This window comes from Pinus tabuliformis, chromosome 4_1 (genome assembly GCF_031772625.1).
Source record: "Pinus tabuliformis cultivar Carrire ecotype Pingquan chromosome 4_1, CPIR1, whole genome shotgun sequence".
In the NCBI taxonomy this organism is placed as follows: domain Eukaryota; kingdom Viridiplantae; phylum Streptophyta; class Pinopsida; order Pinales; family Pinaceae; genus Pinus; species Pinus tabuliformis.
The window spans coordinates 99,897,671-99,923,197 of record NC_142303.1 but is presented as its reverse complement, the minus strand read 5'-3'; the positions used below and the strand labels follow the sequence as shown (position 1 = coordinate 99,923,197).

The following is a 25,527-nucleotide window of genomic DNA, read 5'->3' as shown; positions in this document are numbered from 1 at the left end:
TCCAAGTAGTTCATAACTTTGGAATCCAAAAAAGCCTTCATTTCCAAGTAGTCCTTCCTTGGCAAGGTCTCTCTCATTACACATTACACATATTCTTGATCCACATTTTTTTAATCACCATGGTACATTTATGGCCTTTTGCCTCTATTATGTCATTCTTAGTCCCAATTTTCAATGGAATGGTTCCTTGTACATCTGAGTAGTTTCTGTAAGTTTCTATCATTTGCAAAGAATATTCCCATTTCTGACAATATTTGTAGAAGTGTTTAGATCCCATACAAGTCATATTCATCTATGTGTTGTTATATCCTTTGCAAAAATATGTTTGTATTTCATATAATAATATATCAAAAAGTTTAGGTAGATAACAAGGGACAAACGTCAAAGGATCTTAGCTTGGTGAACAATTTGTTTCACTAGCTGTATAGGTTCAAGTCTCCATAGACATGTTGTAACTGGCCCGTTTGTGGCATTTATGAAATAGTTGTGGTCAACTGGGGTTATCTCATGTGGTTGGGCAGAAAGGCTGTTATCTTCCCCATCCAGGTTCAAATCCCCATTGGTGACATGATGAGCTATAATGTCTTGATAAATATTGATGTATAATGGCTTTGTACCTATGAATATTGTTGTATTGGCTTCGAGCCTTGTGAACTCTTAAGTTAAAAAAAGGACAAGGTGTTGAAAATAGTAGCAAGGTCTTGTTTGACTTGTGCCTTAGTCAAAGAGACCACAAGCAGTTTTTCTTTAGCGTGCACAAGTTCCCATAAGTTAAGATGAGTTCCCAAAAGTTAGGTCGAGTTGCAGTTTAGCTCATGCAAACAGTTGGAGGCTCAGTTTGTTTGTCTCCTAGTGCGAGTTAGATTTGGAAAAAGACAAGTGACAAGTCTCAATGGTTATTTGTGGCTAGGACAACTTGCAAGAGACAGTTAGACTCAATTAATTAGTCAATCACAAGACCGAGTTCCAAATATAAACTTGCCAGATTTAGATGGGTCGAATTGCTTATAAGGAAGTCGAAAGGCACAATTGTAATCATTCTTTTGTGTGAGCACAAGGCTGTAAGACAAGACAATAGAGAGCACGAGTTTGTGTGTGTGAGCTAGCAGAGCTAGCAAGAGCGTGAAAGAGAGGCCTATATGCAGTGTTTGGAAGAGGAAATTCCATTGCTATGAACTAGGAAATAGGAGGAATTTTCAGGGCCAGCAAAAGGATTTAGGAGCTAAGGACAGGGTTCTTGCAAGCAGGGAGAACGAGCTTATTCTCTAGAGAAATAATTTGCCTTGTAATACTTCTATTTTCTCAAACTTTGTCAATAAAATTTCTACAGCTAGCAGAGGGTTTTCCCAGTTGGGTTCCCTGGAAAATTTCATTTTTTGCTATAGTGTGACTGCTTTTATTACTGTTCTATTCTGCTGCAAATTGGTAGAGAAATTCTGTGTCTTGGTGCAACAATTAGTTTCAGTTTTATTCATTCAAGCAGTAGAAGAATTTCAAGGAAATTCTACACAAGGGACAAATCAATCTATATATGCACTTATATCTTTTGCAAGTAAAATTCACAACTAAATTTTCATCCAAAGTGTTTAGGTTACTAGCAAGTGGTATCACAGCATATCTCAACATTGCAAGGCAGAAATCATACTATTCAATAAGTTTGAGACTTGAGATACAAAAATCTTCCCAAGTTATGCAAGCAAGAAAACTGGTGATTTTCAGTTCTAAAGCTATCCAACCAGAAAAAAATTATGCCATTTTCAACACCCTCTGGTCAAAGCTATTCCTGGCCTCATTCAACCCAATTAAGAATATATCAATCTTGTTGGGATTTCCTCTTCAGTTGATGCTTCTAAGTTATATATTTATGCAACCTAATATATCATTTATGTGAGGTTATTATTCGTTCAAAATTATTTAGTCCATCCAGCGCATCTACATAATTTTCTGATCAGTTTCTGGGTAGACTCTATCAGACAATTGCAGCAGAAAATAGAAGACTGTTTTAGTACCTAGTGTCAGAAAACTCTAATCTGGAAAAAGTATTTTGGGTTGTTTCCCTAAAAATATTTACAAAATTTTCAATCCCAAGACCATTTCGGGGAGAATTTTAGTCAGGGAGAAATTTAGTATTATTTCTGGAAATTTTGAATGCATCTGAAAGAAATTCTTCCCATTTGCTCAAAAGACTCCAGCAACAAATATGAGTGAATTCACAGAATTTAAGATTTGGAAATAATTAAATTTCACTTCGTTTTTCCAAGACCATATATGAGTGAATTCACAAAAACTGAGATTTGGATTCTGGAAACACTTAATTTCACCTCATTTATTAGGATTGGAAGTTCCCTGAGATGCAAACATGTAGCATTAAGGATCTACTTTTCTTGTTTAAGGAAAATGTTCAAGTTATAAATAATGATACAAGAATCCTTGTATACATGCCTGACACAGTTCTTTGGTCACAACTAATGAAACTGAAATCCATCAATACATAACAGGCAAGGCAGAATGTAAGAGAGCATCTACTTTTCAACATATAATCTGACAAAAATAAACATCTATACTATCATATAAAGCTGTCACCACACCAAAAAAGGAATTAAAAACCAAAATAAAAATAGGAACAGATTTGGATCATTATGGTTAGTCTAACAAAATGTTAAACAGGATCAAAATGTTAATATGGCAAATAGTGTAGTTGATTATGATTTATTGAGCCCAAGGGGTTAGCCCAACCTGATGTCATTAATGTTACTAGGTATTTGGCTAGTTCTGCGCTGGCAGGTGCCCAGCTCGAAATCCCTTGGGTGAGGTGCACTAGTCAATGCCAATGGGTTTACCAAGGATGCCATCCATGAATGTGGGGAAACATCCATTGGGTTTCCCCAGAGAGTTTTTCTTGGAAAGAATAAAAATAGAATTTCCTAAAGAGAAACTTTGAGATGAATACAGTGTACACCCAGTAAAATAAACTCTATAGAAACAAACCATAAAAGAAGGAAAAATACAGATGCTTTTACCTATATGTTCCCTTGTGAGTGTGCGCTTCATGTGAGATTTTACCATGGAGATCACCTTCTCCTTTGCACCTTCAACTTTCCGGCCTCCATTTTCCTGAGGTTTACTAAATGAAGTGCCATTGTTTAGCTGATGATGTAAACTGTTACTTCTTTCAGATAATCTTATACCCAATATCTCATTAGAAACACTAGGTACTGGCAGCCTATTATTTCCAATATCACTAAATGAGATCTCCTCTGTTATCCTTTCTGGATTTTCCAAATAGTTAGCAGTTGCAGGACTGTGTCTATCTTGACTATTGCTAGTTCTTGATCGTACAGAAGCAGTTAAGATGCTTCCACTCACAACACTTGACCTTGCATTGCCCATCGATTCTGATAAATCATTTTTTTTATGACCAGAAGTTGATCCCTGCCAATGTCTTCCATCTTTCTGAGAATTAGCTGGACCTATATTATCTTCTCTTGATGCTAGAGCACGTTCCATCATTGCCCACGCCTGATCAACATCAGATTTAACAGCATCATTTTCCATCTCTAAAACAGGGGCTAAATTACTTCTCCGAGCTGATTCACGAAAGAGAAGCGACCTGCTGTTGGGTGTGGATTGTACAATTGCATCAGTCCCATCTCTGACACCAAATCTGTCAAGGGAAGAGCTAGGTGAAAACTGCTGAAAGCCTCTTTCTGGTGCAGACCAATTGTCATGTAAAGCCTGTACACGCTCCTGAAGTATGCGCTGACCTGAGAGAGTTCTTGCACGTACACTGGATACTTGGGATGTAGACCCAGATACTTCAGTCTGCCTAAGTGAAGCCCTTGCTGCATCTGGCAATCTAGGAGATGGATTTGGAGTGCTTCGTCGCAAAATCCTTCTGCGAATTGTTCTTACATGAGTTGGCCTTGTCTCTGCGAGAGGAGCAGAAGAAGAAGAAGGTGGTGATAAATTAAGATCTAAGTTTATTCTTTCTGCAACCATCCCAACTGGAGCATCTTCTACAAATCCTCTGATACCTAAGCCTTCATCCCCATTGTCAAAATCAAGCACAAAATCCTCAACATCTTCATCATGTGTGCTGGACTGTCCAGGCATAGATGTTTGACAGCCTTGACAATACCAATCTCCTTCAGGGATAGCCCTTCCAAGGCCAACACAATATGTATGATATGCTGAATCACAGCGATCACACAATAATAAAAGATCATCATCACCAGCCTCATTACAATCTAAGCAAACTATATTTGCATAGGGATCAAGAAATCCCATCACTTCTTCTTCTGAAGGTTGATATACCTGCCAAACAGAACCAAATCATATAAGCAAATCTTCCTTCAAATGCAGGACCAACTGCTTAAAATTCAACCCTAACTATGCAAATAAATAATCATGCTTCACAGGAAAGATAGTAAGATAAAGCCAAGGAAATATCTTTAAGAAATCGAACAAGGTGCTGCAGCTGGAAACTGATATCACCAAATTGGAAATCACCAACAAACACAAGGATTGATAGAAGAAAATGATGAAATAAAATGAACTAGACCCAGGGGCACTCAAATGTAAATGTCTTTAAACATGAACCTATAAATTCGAAGAACCCTGATAAATAAAGATTACTGCTGCAAATAGAACATAAACTACTCCAAACAATTATTGGGAAAATAACTAAATTCCAGCATTCAAACAAGGGCATAAACATGTTGTCAAATGGCAAAGTTGAGAGCAGTTAAAAACATCAGGCACATGTTGCAAATCCAATTCCTATCATTGAAATCAGGCCAACTACCATTGGAATCTCAGGCTTGGATCCACTTCTCTATTGAATCTATTCATCTACTTGTCTACTCAATCTGTTATAACTGCACCAAATGGTGCCACGTGATAAATAAATTGTAACTTCAACAGATATTTTCAAACAAAGGCTATCTGCTGGACATTGGAATGAGTGATGCAGGAGCATCCCCAGTCCATTGGTGTTCTTATTTCACCAAAAACGTGTTTAAATTCCAGCATCTGATTCATGTTTAATCAGCAATTTGTGCTTGTGAGACTTACATGAGCCCACAGGATATCACTCTTAGTTTCACCGACTCCCACTTTAAACATGACATTTCTAAAAATAGCTGGCAGGAAAGGCAAGATACAGTGTACTTAGTTTATTCACCCATTACATTGGAACCACAATAAAAACAAGAGGAGTTGAGATGATGGATTGCTGCTACTGGAGAAATAAGACAAAAACAAAGAGATACCAAATTAACAGAAATACAGCTGGGTGCGATGGCATGGCATCATTGTTTCCAGAAACATCTTGCTGAATGATGAAACAGAAATCAACTCCAGCAATAATTAAGACATTCATTGCAAAGGAGGAGATCACTGAGAAAGAAATTTTAACATATACCAGAAATCACTACGCTAAAGTGGAAGAATTTGTTGAGGAAAGCAAATTAAGAGAAGCAGCAGACTCTCTGGAGAAGAAGGCAGCGACTTCCACAACTGCAATTGAGCACAATCATTGGGCAAGAAGATCCTTGGAGCAGTTGAGGCATATCACTGGGCAATTGAGGAAGACCACCCCACTGAAAATGATGGAGATTGTTAAGGAATAATCACTGAGCAGCAAGAAGGGTAAATTCCTGGAATGAGAAACAACCTCGCTGTCTTGCAACTCAGACTTTTTACTGACCAAATAAAACCTCCACTGTCTGAAATGCTCCAATGTACCTGATCGCAAGAAGAACCTGGTGTCCATCTCGGAAATGGAAGTCAAAGGTTTCAGGGTTGGCAATTTGTATCAAGTTGCAGGATGGTCCATTGGGGATCATGTCAATTGACATATCGCATCTATAACACCGGAAGTCTACCTTTGGGGCCCTACCTGATGTGAGTCAAATGGTGATAGGGATGTCTAAATTCAAGTAGAGCATGAAGGTACATGTCTGAGATGTACCAAAGGAAAATCTTATAAGGGGACCATTCCCCTCATGCAGGAGGTCCACAGGTTTGGAACAACCCGAGGAGTTTGAGATTCATGATCGGGAATCTCATGTATCCAGGTAGAAGAAAGCCCTCTATGGCTTGAAGCAAAACACCCCGGGCGTTGTATGAGAGGATTGATAGCTATTTGATGAAGCTGAGATTCACTAGGGATGAAATCAATCCAAACCATTACCCAAAGGTTGTGGATGATAGACCTCTCATACCGGCACCTTATGAGGACGACCTATTTCTGACAGGTGCAGACCCTCTCATTTGCAGAAGTAAGAGGGAGTTGGATTCCGGATGTGGAATGATAAACTGCAAACCTGTGACTACCTCGAGGATCTTAACTTTCAAAAGTTTTATGGTAGTGATGTCGGACCAGATTTGGGAAATGCCTCTGAGTTTCATAAACTCATTCGCGTTGATGTTCTTGGTGAACTTTCGTCCAGCCATATGTTTTGCAGTTAGCATGGTGAGCTCATATTTGGTTGAGCCTCACTGGATTGGTGCCAAGAATCTTCTAAGATATCTTCAGGGCACAATCTCTCATGGATTGAGATACACTGCCGGAAATATGAAACAGCATGATTATTCGAATGCTGACTGGGCAAGCAGTGTGGAGGATCACTAGAGGGAGTTGGATTCCGAATGTGGAATGATAAACTGCAAACCTGTGACTACCTCGAGGATCTTAACTTTCAGAAGTTTTATGGTAGTGATGTCGGACCAAATTTGGGAAATGCCTCTGAGTTTCATAAACTCATTCGCGTTGATGTTCTTGGTGAACTTCCGTCCAGACCTATGTTTTGCAGTTAGCATGGTGAGCTCATATTTGATTGAGCCTCACTGGATTGGTGCCAAGAATCTTCTGAGATATCTTCAGGGCACAATCTCTCATGGATTGAGATACACTGCCGAAAATATGAAACAGCATGATTATTCGAATGCTGACTGGGCAAGCAATGTGGAGGATCACTAGAGCACTTCTCAATGCTGATTCTCTTTGGATTCTACTTCGATATCATGGATGAGCAAGAAGCAAATGTCGGTTGCTATAAGCACCACCGAGACCGAATACATAGCTACGAGTATGATCTCGTGTGAAGCTGCATGGTTGCAGAAGCTCTTAAGTGAGTTGTTTGTACACATGATGAATACCACTGTGATTCTCTGTGACAACTAGAGGGGGGATTCGATTATTGTGGAATCCCATATTCGATGATTGCTCCAGCAGATAGACATCAAATACTGCCTTATCTGCGATATGGTAAGTCGATGAGCGAGGAGGCTCCATCGCATTGAGACTATGTACAGGTCGCAGACACGCTGTCAAAGTCCCAAGGAAAGGTCAAATCTGTGACTTTCCCAAACGACTTGGAGTCGTTGAGAGACCTTCTTATAAGGGTCCTGCATGTTGCATGCATTGAGCTCTAGGAGCTCTGGGGGGCTTGGGGTACTTATTGGAGCAACATACGACCACAGAGCGACTCACCCTCCCCTGGTGGTGCGCTATGAACAAGCTGATTAGTTCTTCTGTAGGCCGAGATGATTTGTTCTCCCGTGGCAACTGTGAAACAGGATGATTAGTACTCCTGTGGGCCGAGATGATTAGTTCTCCCATGGCAACTGTGGAACAGGATGATTAGTTCTCCTGTGGGCCAGGATGATTTGTTCTCCGTGGCGACTATAGAACAGGATGATTAGTTCTCCTGTGGGCCAGGATGACTTGTTCTCCGTGGCGACTGTGGAACAAGATGATTAGTTCTCCTGTGGGCCAGGATGATTAGTTCTCCATGGCATCCACTGACTAGTATATACTATATACATCGAAATCCCCATCATCAAACAAAATGAACTCTAGAGGTCTGCGGGGGGAATGCACAGGGAGGATTAGCAAGGACGGAAAAGAAGAGAAGGGCATCGTTTGCTAAAGGAATCTAAAAGAGGAAAAAATTGTGTATATATAACAGGAACCCCTAGTTAGACAAAACATAATTGACAATGTTCACTAACCACTATGAGGGAAACATGTAAATCAGCTGAACTCTGATAAACAGGATCCAAATTTAGGAGGTGCATGTCATATGCTGAATGAGGTCCAAACACATCGTTTCATAACACTCGGAAATTTCTAAGGCAAGCTTTATCTTGTGAAGACAAGGACCGTCTTTATCGTGGAACAACATCTACAGGCCTCTTAAAGTCCACTAGAAGGATTAGAACCCCGTGTGGTGTAAGAGGAATTGTGAAATTAACAGGAAGCAGCTAACAGGTGTAGCAAAGGCAGTAATCGTGAAGCGTATTGGAAAGGGAAAATGAGAATCTGAGAAAGAGATGAAGAATAAAGCTGATAAGGCTTTCAAGAATGTGGTAGCTGAACAGTGTGGAAGCGGTGGTTGAAGGAGAAGTTACAGACTCTTGCGCAAAGTTGGCAGAGGATGAAGGCCAAATTTACCATTCACCAACTTTATGAACAACAATCTCACCTTCAGTGACCAGGGAAGTCTGCTACAAAAGCATCCCTAGTCCATTGGTGATCTGCATCACCAAAAACACATGTTTAAATTCGAGGTTCTGTTTCATGTTTTAATCAGCAACTTATGTTTGCGGTCAAGATTTTTACTTTGGGCAATCTCCATGAGATTTATTTGAGCCCACATGAGGTCACTCTTACTTTCACCAGCTCTCACTTTGAACGTGGCATTCTAACAACAGCTGTCAGGAAGAGCAAGAAACACTGTTTACTTATTTTATTCATCCATTACACTGGAGCCACAGTGAAAACAAAACAGAAAGAGTCATCCCTAGCTAAGATGACAGATTGATGCTGGTGGAAAAATAAAGACAAAAGTAAAGAGATAGTAAATTGACAAACATGCAGCCAAGTGTGATGGCATGGCAATGCAATATTGCTGATTGTGTTAACATCTCACTGAATGATGACGGAATGGAAATCAACTCCAGCTATAATTGAGACATTCATTGCAAGAGAGTTGATAGCTGGGAAAAGAAATTATAAGAGAGACCAGAAATCACAAGGCTGAAGGGGAAGAATTAGTTGAGGAAAACAAATTAAGAGAATCAGTGGAATCTCTAGAGGAGAAGGACGCAACTTTCAGGACAGCATTTGAGAAGAATCTCTGAACAAGAAGATCACTGGAGCAGTTGATACGAATTGCTGGGCATTGCAGCATGATTCCTGATAACAAAGATCACTGGGTAAAGATTGAAGGAAATTGACGAGGAGATTGGGCAGCAAAAAGGACAAATTCCTAAGAATAGAGCTGACAAAGAATCTGTCCCTGAAGAAGAGACCACTCAACCTATTGCTGTGTCAGAGGCAAAGGACTGTTTCTTTTTATTTTTGTTATTGTTTTCTTAATCTTGTGCATAAGGATAACTTTAACTTTCTGATGCAGAGAGTAAATGTAATTGAGTTGCATCTCTGTACTTTCACTGATCACTTGAATGTTATAACTTATAATACTAGCGTAGCCATATAAATTAAATGGCTGGTAAATGCCAATAGGCATTAAAAAACTGAGCCCAAGATACTTCTCACATTGCTCAGATTAAACAAAATCATAAAATTACCTAAATTATAACTTTATTTTAGATCATTATTATTATAAATTATAAAAGGAATTAATATACTATTTAAACAATATTCTTAACCATGGAGATTCAAACACACTTATGATGGAAATTCTTAACTTGTAAATAAATAGCTTTTGTTACAATACCATGGCCTGTCAACACCACATACCCAATATGATGTGTTAATACGACATTTTCCTTAATTAATTAATTTGAGATAAATTAATTGAAAGAGCATAACTAACTTGGAGATAAATCTTAACTCTCGATTAGTTTATACTACTATGAATATTCCAGCATATTCCATGAGGTCAAATCTCCACCATCCACCTAATAATTATTGATAATTAAACTAAAATTCTGAAAGGCCTATTCTGAAATAGGCATGCCTATCAGCATAACAATTTTAATGATAAAATCATCCTGTGGATTGTTTGGCTTCCATTTAACTAAGTGCTTTGAGTGTGATTGACACACTATCCACTAAAATTGGTAGCAGATTTTCTATCTGCCTACAGCAGACAGGTGAGAATCTGAGCAGGTGTTCGTGTTTTAGAGACTGTACCAATGAGATTAGAGAGTTTGATCTTACATTATTTCATTATACCAAATAATGCCAATCTCTATTTCAATACTGAAAAACCTATAAAGAATGAAAAGATTATTGCCTGGATTAGTGACCAAAAAAGTTTGAATGAAAAGAGCAACGGTTTCATGATTGCTGTTGTCATTATTTATAGAGGATAATTTGGCATCAGAAACAACGCAACCAGCACCAAAGTGAATGTGATAGATTAAGACACTATCTAAGCACATAAACAAAATGACCGTCCCCTTCATTTGATACATCTAGAAAAGATAAGCAAATCACTCGACTGTGACAACAAAATATAAAAGTTTCAAAACAACATCCGCGAGTAAAGAGCATACCTGATTTCGCACTGGAATCTGAATCGTTGTCCCACGTAATCCTTTCCCTGACTTTGAAGACTTTGATATAGTCCGAAAACGTTGTTTGCACATTGGACATCTAGACTCCACCTTTGCCCATTCCATGATACAAGCAAAGCAAAAATAATGATCACAACAATCCAATTTACCCCTGCTAGGCTTCCCATCCTCTGATAAACAGATTCCACAAACTGGCTTTGAGAATTCTGAATCCACGGCATGTTCTGATTCTTCAGCCTTTTGTTTTCCTTTTCTTCTCCACCCTTCTTCTTTTTTAAGCTTTCCCTCAAGCAAACTAGTGTACTTCTTCTGCTGGTCTTTGCCGTATGAAACAATTTCTTGTTTTTCAATTGATAATGATCTCATTGAAAGACTTGCAGTTTTCGTACATCCATGAGACCGATATGAGGGTTCGCTATCTTCTTCTGAGATTGCATAATCAGCATTTGATTCAGAGCAACTAAAATCTGGCTCTGGAATGCTCTTTCTCCTACGCGTAGATCTCCACCCTATCTCTTCATTTCTGGTGGATTTTCTTTGAGACCTGGCACGCTTGGTTGGTATTACAAAATGTTCATCTGAAAGGGAGTCAGCACTCCACTCCGACTCTTCATTTCTGGAGGATTTTCTTTGAGACCTGGCACGTTTGGGTGGTTTTACGAAATATGCATCTGAAACAGAATCAGAACGGTCCACATTTCTGACAGATTTATGTGACGCTGCTGTTGTTTTCCTTCGTTTGCTGGCAAATTTTTGCGATGCAGTGTTCCTTTTCTTCTTCTTTCGGACGGATCTTTTACTTACAGATGCCCTTTTCTTTTTTGTCTTCGGCTTCCGAGTGCCCGATCTCTTGGATTTTGTTACTCGTTTTGTCTTCTGTCGGGATTTCCGCACCACAGCGGTTTCCTCTTCTTCACTGTCGTCATCATATTCATCATCGTCTGTGGTGGAACTCAAATCCGGTTCAAAATCTTCATCGTCACTTGATGATATTTTCACCCGTTTTGTTGCACGATTTCTTGGATTTCCCTTCAATGTTGGTGCTTTTCCATTGGATTTACTATTGATTGGCCTTGGTTTTCTCGATTTTCCTGCATCAGAAAGTTCTTCGCTGTCTTCACTTGAGGTGCTTTGTGCTTCTTCTTCTTCATCAGACTCATTTACCTCACTCGAGAAACCCTCGTCGTCATCATCCTCTTCTTCTTCATCAAATACGTAGTCTTCATCAGAACTGTTTGATGCATCTTCAGCAAACCGCCGCTTCCCTCGTCTCCGTCTTCTCACATCTTCCTGATTCCCCCTGCGACGTGGCTTTGCGCGGAACTTTCTGGCCATCTTTGAATACAGCTTCGCTATGCAAAATAGCAACCACACCTCGTTCCACGGGGCAAAACACAGACAAAGCTTCCGGCTTAAATACTCAAAATTTCCTGTAGGAAATATCGACCACACAAATTGAGATCAGCCCAAAAGGGTAAGAATTAAAATAATAAGAGATCCACAAAATAAATGACACTGCCAAGGGAGTTCCCACGCAAAATTGCCTGTAGGAAATATCGACCTAACAAATTGAGATCAGCCCCAGAAGGGGAAAAATTAAAATAATAATAGATTAACAAAATCAATGACACTGCCAAGGGAGTTCCGTTCACTGGTCACGTTGTGGAGTATTGAACAGTCTACCAGGTCCCAACGTCATTTAATGGATATTTTGAGTTTTGATTAATGAAAACTCTTTAATTTTTGGTTATTTATTTTCCCATATTTTAGATTTTTTTGTCTATAAAGTTTGATTCACATGTACCTTTCTAAAAACAGTTCGTATTTATATTTAATTATCAAAAGTTCTTTAGTTTTTAGCAATTCCTCTTTTTGTTTTTCCAAGATCTGTCGATATATTTGTTGTTGTTCATTTGCAAAGCCGTACAGTTTTACATACAAACCCCTAAATAAATCAATCATCAACTGAAAATAAAAATAAAAACACAGAGCCAGAAAATACGGCTTATACGGTGAAACCCCAGACGTCCGTGTCTGTTTCTGGAAGTATATAAATCAAACCTCGGATCCATCATTTTTCTGTTTATATTTTTTACTAATTCTCATGCCCATAGATTTCAAATGTTGTCCAAGACCCGCGAAATGGATAAACCCAAATTTTCACAAAAGCTCATATTTAAAATGGACAGAAAAACCAAAATTTTCCAAACAGATGCCCTAAGTACCCCGACTCACCACAAAATATAGAAAACCAAAGAGAAACTTCGCATTGATGCTTGTACTACAGACTCCGAATCGTATCCAGAAAACATCCAAACATCGTTTTGGCTTCAGAAATCCATTTAACAAACGGATCCAGAGATGAACCCGTTTGAGCTCGACAATACTTCGAAAATTATCCCCAGAAAAGCCGTTTTTAAGGCGTATAATTAATTCAGAGGGTACAATTTTACCGTGGAAGAAGCGAAGGCCAGCGTAAATACCCCACACAGATCCATCTTCCCATGGCAGTAAAAACCGCCTCCGGTTTATTAGACTTGGGTTTCAGAAACGAAAATGTCATATAAAGCCAAGGACCACTAACCTTCGAAGTCCGCGATCTCCACCATCCGTTCCCGTCTCCCTTCCTACCTATACCGACATTACATTGTTTGGGCGTCTTCACTGTGAATATGCCACGTGTCTTAACGTGGTCGGTTTCATTGACTGAGAGCATTTAATTAAGCAGGTTACCAACCAGCTCTTGCATTAGGTACCAGTAATCCCATTGAGATCGGTTCTATTTCGATTACTTTGAAATATTATCACCTTTTTAATTTATAAGTTAATATTGATTTGGTGCAGTTAAAGTAGTGATAGGTATACCGAAGATTTATTACTAGCAATAAAGGTATACTGAAGGAATAGAAAATTTCAGTTGGAGTAGTGACATTGATAATTAATATATTACTAGTAATAAAGGTGTACGGAAGGAATAGAAAATTTTAGTATATGATCTCGTTACCAATAGTTTTTAGTCGAGTAAAATTAGTTACAATTAAATATTATCACACTAATTTATTTTTAATTAAATATTATCATATTAGTTTTTAACCACTTAAATTATAATTAGTCACAATTAAACATTATCACATCAATTTTTAATTACTTAAACATTATTACACTAATTTTCAACTATTTAAATTATAATTGATTTTTAATTATCATTTTTTATATAGCAAATTAAAAGCATTCATTAAAGTATTATAATGAAAATTTAATAGTTTGATATCTTTACGATAATAAAAATTTAAAAGAAATATCCCCAATTGCGGTGTGTGCCAGTGCACAGTCCCTCTTGGGACTCTCGTTAAAGGTGACAAGATGGGAGGCAACACGGAAGAGCGGCTCCTGCCAGTACATTGTATGTGTGAACAGGTTGGCGAGGAGGTAGGTCGCATGGGAGACTTTAAGGCGGGAGTAATTCATCGTCGTGCGCTTAACCTCCTCCCTTCCTACTTAAACTGACGTTACATTGTTTGGGCATCTTCATTGTGAATATGCCATGTGTCTTCATGTTGTCGGTTTCATTGACTGAGAGCATTTAATTAAGTAGGTTACCAACGAGCTCTTGGATTAGGTATCAGTAATCCCATTATGATCGGGTTCTATTTCGATTACTTTGAAATATTGCTTATTACATTTTTACTTATAAGTTAATATTGATTTGGTGTAGTTGGGTTAATAAAGTTAGTAAGGTTTGAAGTTACTTTAAATTTTGGCTGCGTTCTAGATCTAATCTTCTGCGGCTAGAACTAGATCTAGATCTAATCTTCTGCCTTATTCTCTGCGGCTGGGTTGTAGATCTAATTTTCTGCGGCTAGATCTGTCTCTAATCTTCTGCCTTATTTCTACGGGAAAATATGGCTCCCAGCTTCACGAAAATAGTTGTTGGCTCAGTTCCGTCCGCTTCTGGAGGGCAAGCTCCTGCCCATATCGTCAGTAAAGACCCAGTTCCCACTGTCCAGGTGGTTCAAGCCGCACTCAATGAGGCTTTGAAGTTTTTCGAAAGTGCCCTAATTTGTCGGTTCAATGGTTTTTCGTCATCGCTGACAGCTCTCCACAATTGGATCTCGGAGGTATGGAAGCTTGTCATTTCTGATGAAATTAATATCTAGCCCTGTGCTAGGGGTTTCTTTATAGTAGATTTTGAAAATCCTGAAAGCAGACAATGTATTCTAGATTCCGGCCCTTGGTTTTAGGAAAACTCAGGCCTATTCATGAAGCCATGGAACCCATCATTCGACCCCTCAACAGCAGTCATAACCTCAGCACCAGTTTGGGTGAGATTGCCAAGCCTACCCTTGCATCTCTGGAATCTCTCCTCGCTAAAAGCCATTGGAAATGCAATTGGGAAATTTTACTGCAGGTGCCCAGAAACAGAGGAATATGCCAGAACCACCTATGCACGCATCTGTGTGGAAATGGACTTCAGCGCCGAATTCCCAGCTGAAATAAACCTAACAAGTAAAGACTATGTGTGGAACCAGAAACTCGATTATGAAAGTGTCCTCTTCAGATGCCGATCCTGCTTTGAGACAAGCCATCTAGTCAAAAATTGCCCAAAAGCCTCCCAGAAAAATTCTGCTAGAAAAAACCACCACAGATCTACATGGTGGGAAGGGGCACAAAACGAACACTACATTGTCATCAAAGAAGAATTCTCTAGAGAAAACTCTAAATCACAAGAATTTGGGCAAGAAAGAAACAACTCTCAAGGCAAGCATGGAGAAAGCCCCGTCCTCTCAAGCATCAACGGTTATGAGGATTCGAATATCGCACAAAATAAATCTTCATCTAACAGCAAAGCAGATCTCCTAGACCAAACTTCTTCTCCGACTATCTTCAAAAGGACGAACACAATAGATCTCAAAGCTAAGACATCAATGTCCCAAGAAAAAGAAGAGATCAAGGAGATGCAAGATAAAGGAAGTTGGAAGACCGTAGAGAAAAAAAGAAAGCTACATCATCAATCTCGCCAAGAAAGACGAGGAGCCAGACAATTAAAAACTAAGAAAATTATAGGTCTGATATACCATTTTGGTCTCAGTGGACGTTAACCATTATCATCATCATCATCATCATCAATTTATGTAATTAATATATTACTAGCAATAAAGGTTATACGGAAGGAAGAGAAAGTTTCAGTAGATAATCTCGTTACCAATCGTTTTTAGTCAAGTAAGATCAGTTACAAATAAACACTATTACACTAATTTATTTTTAGATAAACAGTATCATATTAATTTTTAACCACTTAAACTATAATTAGTCACAATTAAACATTATCACATTAATTTTCAACCACTTAAGCATTATCGCACTAATTTTCAACCATTTAAATTATAAATTAATTTTTAATTATCATTTTTTATATAGAAAATTAAAAGCATTCATTAAAGTATTAACATTACTCACAATTAAACATTATCACACTAATTTTTAACTATTTAAACATTGTCGCATTAATTTTCAACCACTTAAATTATAATTGATTTTTAATCATCATTTTTATATAGAAAATTAAAAGCATTCATTAAAGTATTATAATGAAAATTTAATAGTTTGATATCTTTACTATAATAAAAATTTAAAAAAATATCCCCAATCGAGGTGTGCGCAGTACACAGTCCCTCTTGGGACTCTCATTAAAGGTGACAAGATGGGAGGCAATGCGGAAGGGCAGCTCCTACTAGTACATTATATGTGTGAACAGGTTGGCGAGGAGGTAGGTCACATGGGAGAGTTTAACGCGGGAGCAATTCGTCATCGCACGCTTAACCTCCTCCCTTCCTACTTAAACTAATGTTAAATTGTTTGGGCATCTTCACTGTGAATATGCCACGCGTCTTCAAGTTGTCGGTTTCATTGACTAAGACCATTTAATTAAGTAGGTTACCAACCAGCTCTTGGATTAGTCATCAGTAATCCCATTGTGATCAGTTCTATTTCGATTACTTTGAAATATTGCTTATTACCTTTTTACTTATAAGTTAATATTGATTTGGTGCAATTGGAGTAGTCATGAGGAGAGTATGAATTCATGTAATTAATATATTACTAGTAATAAAGGTATACAGAAGGAATAGAAAATTTCAGTACATGATCTCGTTACCAATAGTTTTTAGTCGAGTAAGATTAGTTACAATTAAACATTATCACACTAATTAATTTTTAGTTAAACATTATCATATTAATTTTTAACCACTTAAATTATAATTAGTCACAGTTAAACATTATCACATCAATTTTCAACTACTTAAACATTATCACACTAATTTTTAGCTATTTAAACAATATTGCATTAATTTTCAACCACTTAAATTATAATTTATTTTTAATTATCATTTTTCATATATAGAAAATTAAAAGCATTCATTAAAGTATTATAATGAAAATTTAATAGTCTGATATCTTTACGATAATAAAATTTTTAAAAAGTATCCCCAATCGGGGTCTGTGCCAGCGCACAGTCCCTCTTGGGACTCTCGTTAAAGGTGACAAGATGGGAGGCAACACTGAAGGGCAGCACCTACCAATACATTGTATGTGTGAATAGGTTGGCAAGGAGGTAGGTCGCGTGGGAGAGTTTAAGGCGGGAGTAATTCATCGTCGCGCGCTTAACCTCCAAGTGGTGAAGGCATGCAACCCATTCCATGCACTCGCTTTGTGGTATAGTGTGGCTTCAAGCATCAAGCGGAGGTATCTAGGTCTTTATTTTTTGGTGGCGAGCTTGGAAATGATCTGGATTTAAACAGGAACGCAACAAAATCACAGAGATAACCATAAACACAGAGATGCATCGGAAATAATACTTCATTTCATTAATGTAAAATACTGAAATATGCTTACAAACAGAAATGGAAATAAACCAGTTGGGGCAATGGTAGCTTATCTCTGAGAAGAGATGTGGCGGTTACATGCCTCTGAATTGTGTTACAATGAGGCTCGAAGGCCTATTTATTGTTGAGAAATAATGGAAAACCCTTCACATCCCAAAACCTAACCCTAGAAGATGAAACGCCAAATTGTGGGCCCCGTTTTGGGTAAGTTGGTACATCAACTTCCCGGGGTCGTAACTTTGGCACTCGATCTTTGTTTGATGCGTACAATAGCTCGTTAGAAAGATCTATCCGAGCACTACAACTTTGGGAAGAGAAACATTCGTCCATGGACCCACGTTGCTCCCAGATTTCCCAAAAAACATTGTTTAGGGCCTCAAAACGGCTCCGGAAGTTCAGGACCTGAAAAACTGCGAAAATAGTAAGTTGTGCTACAATTAAGGAAACTGAAAGAGACAGTTGTGGGGGTCCAAGTGGGATAGGTGGGTGGCCACCGACATCCACCTGGATCATTCCTCCCCCAGGAAGCAATGGTACCCATTGCATTGAGTTCCTTCATCTGCTGAACTTGGTCCCTGGTGAGTTGTTTTGCAATCTCGGATGTGTCCAGTAATGGTGGGAAGCATGGTCGAGGGTGGTACACATTGAACACTTGGTGCAAGCAAAGGAATGGAGGAATGTTGTGCTCCAAAGAATTATTTCCCACATCCTTGGTAATGGTGTAAGGACCATGTCGACGTGGTCAAAGCTTTTAATGGGCTCTTGTAAGGCGTTCTTTCTGCAAATGCAACCAGACTTTGTTGCCCACCTGAAGCTTGTGTGGTACCCCTGTGGGTGAGAATAAGTTGTTCCTATGTTCTGTCATGACCGTATCCCTTTGCTACTGTTGCTGCATGGAGGAACCCTTCGCGGGGGTCATGGATGTAGCTACAATCTCCCCCTTACTTTGGTAGCAAACCAGACAGAAAATGAATTTCCTAGTCTGGGAAACGAACTTGCGACATTTCTTAGCAAAGATCAAAGAGGTGGCAGTAGATGGGGCTACCTCCGGTATCCTATATAATGAAATACCCAAAGTAATAATAATAGTGCAAGGCCTTGACTCATACACAGCATGTTGCCTCCACAAGTATGGATGGCCAAATAGTACATCACAAACATCCAGAGGTGCAACATCACACAATACCTCGTCTGTGAAGGGTTTGATGCTGTAGGGAAGGCGACACTGTTGGCGAACTCGGAGATCTCATCCTTGGTGAAGCCACACGATATTGTACGGCTGCGGGTGTGGTGTATTCGGTAGGCCCAACCGCTTCACGACCTCTGCTGAAATGAGGTTCTTTTGGCTGCCATTGTCGACAATGAATTGTAGCAGCGAACCCTTCACCCACATCTGTGAGTGGAAAAGACGCTCCCCCTCCTCTAGATCTTCGGGCTCATTCTTCTGGATCTTGGCAGTGGCAATATTGACGTTGGGCTCAGCATCAATGATCTGCTTCCCTTTACCATTCCCCTTGTTGGGTTCTGACTCAGGGTCGGAACATGCATCTAATTTTGAAGCCTTCAACTCGGCCACCAGTGACTGCTTGGTCCGACACTCACTTGTGTTGTGAGTGAGGCTCTTGTGGAACTCACACCACTTTCCTGTGTCTTTCTTCGACTTCATGGTGTTGTTCTTTTCTTGGGGCTTCGACGGGTTGTATTGGGTCACCCCGCATTGGCTTTGTCCTTTGGTCTTCGGATTCGCAGATCCAAAGTCTCGCTTCTTCTGTTTGAACTTTTGCTCGATTTTGACAACATATCGGTACACCATGCCGAGTGAGGAGATGTTCAGGAACTCCATCTCTTCCTGGATGTATCTGTGTAGGCAGCCGCGGTATTTGAGTACCAAATGTAGCTCAGAGTCCTTGATACCCAACTGTGTGCGAAGGGTATGAAAAATGTTTGTGAACTCCGACACATCTTGGTCCCTTCCCTGCCACAGCGTGGTCCACTTTATGTATTTGTCCTCATAGCTTTTGACAGGGTAGTACTGCTCCTTGATGGCATCCCGGAATGAATTCCAAGTGGGTGCGGCTGAAAATAGTGAGCCCGTACTTTCATCCTTCTGCTTGTAGTAGGTTTCCCACCAGTCCTTAACGTGGGGGGATGCTTTGAGAAGTACGAAAGTGATCTTTTGTTGGCTGGAAAAGTCATGAACAAAAAAATAACCTTCTAGCAGATTTAACCATTTATATACGACATTTTCGTTTATTTGACCCTCGAAGATGGGGATTTCAAAATTAACTTGTACCTTAAAGGGTGTGGCGTTTCCAAAGTAGCTGTTGGAAGCCAATGCGTCGCCTCTGGGTAGCCGCTGAAGGATCTGGGCAAAATTGTCCATCATCGCGTTCCTTTGCCACTTGAGGGCTTCTTCGAGCAAGATTTTGATAGGATCTCCTACCCCCTCGTCTTTCTTTTCATCCGCCATGGGAGGCCATCGGGATTTGCGAGGTTGGTCTTGCAAAGGTTCGATCAATTCAAGCCCTAACTCCTTATATCCCAACCTCGTTGTGGACATGCAAAGCAAAAAAATGAAAAAGCAGACCACTCTGATACAACTGATCCAGATTTAAACAAGAACACAACAAATCACATAGATAACCATAAAAACAGAGATGCGGCGGAAATAATACTTCATTTCATTAATGTAAAATACTGAAATATGCTTACAAACAGAAATGGAAGGCTTATTTATTGTTGAGAAACAATGGAAAACCCTTCACATCCCAAAACCTAACCCTAGAAGATGAAACGCCAAATTGTGGGCCTCGTTTTGGGTAAGTTGATACATCAACTTCCTGGGGTCGTAACTTTGGCACCGATCTTCATTTGACACGTACAATAGCTCATTAGAAATATCTATTCGAGCACTACAACTTTAGGAAGAGCAACATCGATCCATGGACCCATGTTGCTCCCAGATTTCCCAAAAAACGTCATTTAGGGCCTCAAAACGGCTCCAAAAGTTTAGGACCAGAAAAACTGCTAAAAATAGTAAGTTGTGCTACAATTAAGGAAACTGAAAAACTGAAAGAGACAGTTGTGGGGATCCAAGTGGGATAGGTGGGTGGCCACCAACATCCACCTGGATCAGGAAAGTAGGCTTTGTTTGTGGGATAACAACGGCTACGAGTTCATGGCGTTGGTAAACGGGTATGTTCTGTTTCTTTTGACCCCTCCCCGCCTGCGACAAACTATAATTGTGAATGCTGCATTCAAGGTAGTTGACCCCTCTTGCAATTGGTTGACTATGCGACCTGGACATACCTATTTTACAAGCGAGCATGTTTGTGTCGCTAGATTTTATCTTGCATCTATTGTTTCTATGTCAATGTCCATCTTATATGGTATTTTACTGCTTCGAATGGGAATGTATGGAACAATTTAGTTTGCTTGTCTTTTCTGGAAGGAATACTCACCCAATGGGAATGGTTGTTTATGTGATTGGATATAATGGTTTTTTTAAATCTCAATTATCTCGTCATTTCTGGTTTTATATCATTTTGGTATGTTTATATATGGGAATTGGTTCAAGGAGTTAGTTTGTAGCTCCTCCCTTCTATGGAGATAGACCATCCCTAGTTTATTTATGTTATGAGAGATGTTTGAGCACAAGGTACTAGTGATTGTTTAAAAGAAACGTTGGTGGTTGGCCCTCTCGAACCTGTTATGTTCTTATATGGCCTAGGCCTGATGTCATTTTCTTCCTACTCTTGTCATATGAATATGTGTCAGGTCTAATTAATTTTGGATCTCGCTTAGCTTGCATATCGTTGCTCTTTGTTTGATCTATGGTTTGGTTGGTTTGGGTAGACGAGTATATTGTGGTGAAGTGGTGGTTGGCAGATATGGCTCGCCCATCTTTAGGTGTTGGTTCATCGGGAACTGGGGTTCGAGGGCGCAGTAGAAAGGTTGGGCACAAAGGTGGGCGAGGATCCTCCTCATCGCAACCACTGAGGCGGAGTGGTCACAAAACGGACGCCTAACATATCAATGCAGTGGCTCAAGCGTATACTAAAAGCACTCATGTGTAGGTGAGGCAATTGATTGTGGCTTGGGAGGCAGACCTCAACCAACGAGCTGAGCATGAAGTGCAACTGGAGGATTGGTGTTTACTGGTCCCTAACCCAGGCCATACCCGAGGCAGGCTCACTCAGTATAAGCAGATTGTGCATCTTTATTGGCTACTGAAGAGTATAATAGCTTGAGCTATTATGAACTTTACAGGATCTGTTAAATCTGACCTCGGGTTCCAGGAAATTCAGAAAGAATTCCAACTTGTTCAATTTTAAATTCAGCAGTAGAATGTTCGTCTTGGTCGTATTGAGAAGCACATTATGTGCCTTCCTCGATCAAATTACCGGGTTCTAGAGCTAAGGACCCAGCTTCGGTGGAGTCCTCTGATGAATAATAACAAGCAGTTTCCTTTTTGTTTATTTTGATCATGTATATGTCGATTAGTAGTACTTATGTTAGCGTGTTAAGGGTGAACTAGTTTATAGACATTCGGGCCTATAAGGTTGCGTATGACAGACTTAAGAACCTCATATTTTGGATGGATTATAATGCATTATGATGGCCAACACATTTGGTTTCCCACTGGGCAGGTTGAGGCCATGGAACGTCTTTCATGGATGTAACCTGCTTTTTGCAATTGAATGAATGAAAGGTCCTACTAAGCTTACAAAAAAAAACAGTGTTATAATAGTATTTTCTTTCGGATTTATTAAAATTATCTCATCATTGTAGGAAAAATATTCGTCATTGGTTTATATATGTACCTAACCCTAGAGACATTCGGAATCCGTCGTTGCAACATAAATAAGGGAATTTCAAATCACCTAACCCTACACACATTCAGTAGATCTTTGTTTCATTTTCATTTGTTTTGTTCTCATTCATTTAAACATTTATTTTCAATAGATTTTCATTTTTCGTTCAAGGAATTTAGAATCACTTAACCCTTATTTTTGTACGTACCTAACCCTAGGTTGCAACGTTCCAAATTCACACTCAATCAATTATAATAAAAAAATCGTTAATTTGAGATTATTATAATAATTTTTTTACGAAAGTACAACACCATGGTTGAAGGAGCATGGATGCCTTTATCTAGGTTGCAACGTTCCAAATTCTCACTCAATCATTGTTTATATAAATTTTCCATGTAAAGATATGTTTAAAACAATTATCATATTAAACAATAGCATAATATTATATGTATAAAAACATCTTACTAAATTTAAGTTAACATTAATTTGAGGTGATTACAATAAAATTTTCATTAATTTGAGGTGATTATAATTAAAAATTCAAGAATGTACAACTCCACACGTCTTACATTGTATGTAAAGTGGACATGTACAAAACAGGATGAAATAAGGTGCGAGGTGTTGTGTAGTTATGGTTATTCATGTGAGACAACAGTTATGGTTACTCATGGTTACTCAACCACACAAGCACATGCCTACTTTTGTAATCAACTACTTTTGGAACCCTGCTACCCTTTCTCAAGTTGTGGTACAATGGAGTTCAACGACAAATTTCAATACACAACAGCATTGTAATAATTGAAAAGGAGATGGAATGATACAACATCAGAATCAAAGGATATCATAGTGGAACCTCTTGTAGATTATGTATTGATTGAAGCGAATAGGAACAATGGCTTGCTAGCTACTAACACAAAGTTGATTGCATCATAGTTATCAACAGATCGCAGTACCAACATTGAAGAAGTAAGTTTGGATTTCACTAATGAGTCACTTCTCTTGAAGTTTTAAGACAAGGTAAGGACGTCAAGCACAATAATGAGGTTATTTGAGTAAAAAGGTGGCTAAGTTTAGTAGATGGTTGAGGGTATTTATCGCAGTTCAATAATTATAGTAAAATTTTAGGTGAATGGGCAAATTAATGAGGAAGATTTTATGGAATACAAGAAAGAACAAAGAAGAGTTGTCTAAATCAGATGGTTTTTTTCTAACCATCTAACTAAGGGGTTATTACTCCAATGTGTTATCTCATGGAATTTAAATATGCATTGCTGCGTTTTTTGGCTACATTTCTTGTTCAATGCCTCTTACGCTCTCTTGACAAGGGCAAAGGTCTTTGTTTCAAATATTTTGCTTTCCTCAAAAACGAAGAACTTCGGCCCTAACCCCAAGAGCAAGAAGGCAATGATGGGGGGCTTGGAGCATTTTGCAATGGAACAAAAGACCATAGTTAGCTGGCCAAACCCCTAAAATCATGGTCATCATGTGAAGCAGTGAAGGTGTTGGCAAGACCACTACAATAACAAGCATGCAGTTAGTCTTCATTCCTTTTCTTTAATATAATCAAATATCTACTTTAACAACTTTATCAAGTGAGTTTATGTTGAAATGGAGTTCAAATAACCTCATGGGTGTTGTATTCAAACATAAAAAACATTTGTGGATGAATTTATGGATCTTGTGGAAGTTAATAACCTAAGACAAGGTATGGTTGATCTGAAATTGGAGGAGAACTTATCCTTCCAAAAAATTGACCGTCCTTTGACGCTTTGCAAGTAAGCAAAATGGGTCTTATTAACAAGTTTTATGATCCCTTCAAGGATGATGAGTTAGTTTTCATATGAAATTTAAACAAGCAACGTATTCACATGTAACTCAAAAGGCAAACATGAAGAGAGGCAAAACATAATTTGATGACAGAGTTCACCCCTCCTGGGCTACATCTTCAGGCTTGCTAACATAGCTATACCGCTCCATAGATTTCAATGATAAAAGAGTACATGAAATTAGTTGACAAATGAGTGGCTTGTTTCCCCTTCAAGGAAATATTCTCCTGTAAATAATTATCAATCTAAAAGTATGACCACCTATAGTCAATCATAAAAAGGTCAACATGAAAAGGGCTCTCACATCAAGTCCCTGTACTCCACATGAAAATTGAGCATAAAATGTACAACAACTCCACATTGAAGTACTAAAAAGATCTTTCCTAAAAAGACATAATGAGAAAAGATAAAGAAGAGTTGCACCATATAATTCACAATTGTTGCAGATAAAATATGAAGGTTGGAAAACCCTACAAGGTTCTATCCATGATCAAAAGGCCTTCAAGACAACTTCAAACCATTAATTGTCTTTATAACTAAAAGACTCAATCCTACAAAAAGTCCTTCCAGAAGTGATCATGTTAGTAAATTGAGGCTGCCAATGGATTCAGAATGCCCAAAAACCCTTATCTGGGCTCTTTTGGGGCTAAAAAAACCAAAAACTTATCAAGTCATGGCTCTCCCAAGTTTCTTCTATTATTTGTCCCTCAATTTGACAAAACCTGCTAAATGTGCAACATTTTCGTCCTTTAAACAGTTCAGGAGGCGATATTTTTGCCTGCCATTAGTGCATTTTTTCACTTCATTAATTTTCCCAGCAACCATTGTGCGCAAAAATAGGGTCATGTGGGTGCCCACAAGCCCGAGGGTGGGGGTCAACAATTTGCCCCTGTTGACACTGGTGCCTTCTTCTTTGGGGTTGTGGTCACGTGGAGTGGTGATGTGCCCAAGGGTCGAGGCAACTGCTTGCCCCTGAACGTTTGCTGGTGGTTACGCACCTAACCATGTGATTGGAGTTGGCCTTAACTATTGCCTCTGTTGGACTCAACGCCTCATAGCACCAAGGGTTGGGGCTGAATCCTCGCCCCGTTCTAGTAGCACCTTCCTTAGCTTGCATAGGGTCATATGAATGGGCAATGACCCAGGACTAGTCCCTATTGATAATCCAACTTTTTCTCCATCGCCAGGTCCTATGGAGGGTGACACGACAGGGGTTCAGGGCTAATGCTCGACCCCTCTTCCCAATGCGCCAAATCATACTCTTCAAATATATGTGGCGGACACGGTTTATTAAGAACCATCATCCTAGCCTAATAGTAAGTCTCGGATTTTATGTGTAGGACCGTGCCCGATCGATCCCTGTCGAGGCCTCCAGGCTCAATAATAAATTTTTGACCAATAACAAGGCACCATGTGGTGGTCTCTGGTTGGGCCATGTGGCAGCTTCCCATTAGG

At 39.1% G+C, this 25,527-nt stretch overlaps 1 protein-coding gene across 3 annotated transcripts in view; it reads right to left on the bottom strand.

Annotated features, from left to right (window-relative positions):
• Window positions 1-13,265, bottom strand: part of LOC149174415 (uncharacterized) — a 35,366-nt gene extending 22,101 nt beyond the window's left edge. Inside the window, exons 1-3 of one of the 3 annotated variants that reach the window (XM_089419333.1) lie at window positions 13,136-13,265; window positions 10,531-11,981; window positions 3,021-4,314 (exon numbers count right to left, since the gene is read on the bottom strand). In XM_089419333.1, the coding sequence (XP_089275459.1) occupies window positions 3,021-4,314; window positions 10,531-11,981; window positions 13,136-13,160 (2,770 nt within the window). In that variant the 5' untranslated portion in view covers window positions 13,161-13,265. The other 2 variants (XM_089419335.1, XM_089419334.1) reach the window with 2 other exon arrangements.
• Between the last annotated feature and the right edge of the window lie 12,262 nt (window positions 13,266-25,527).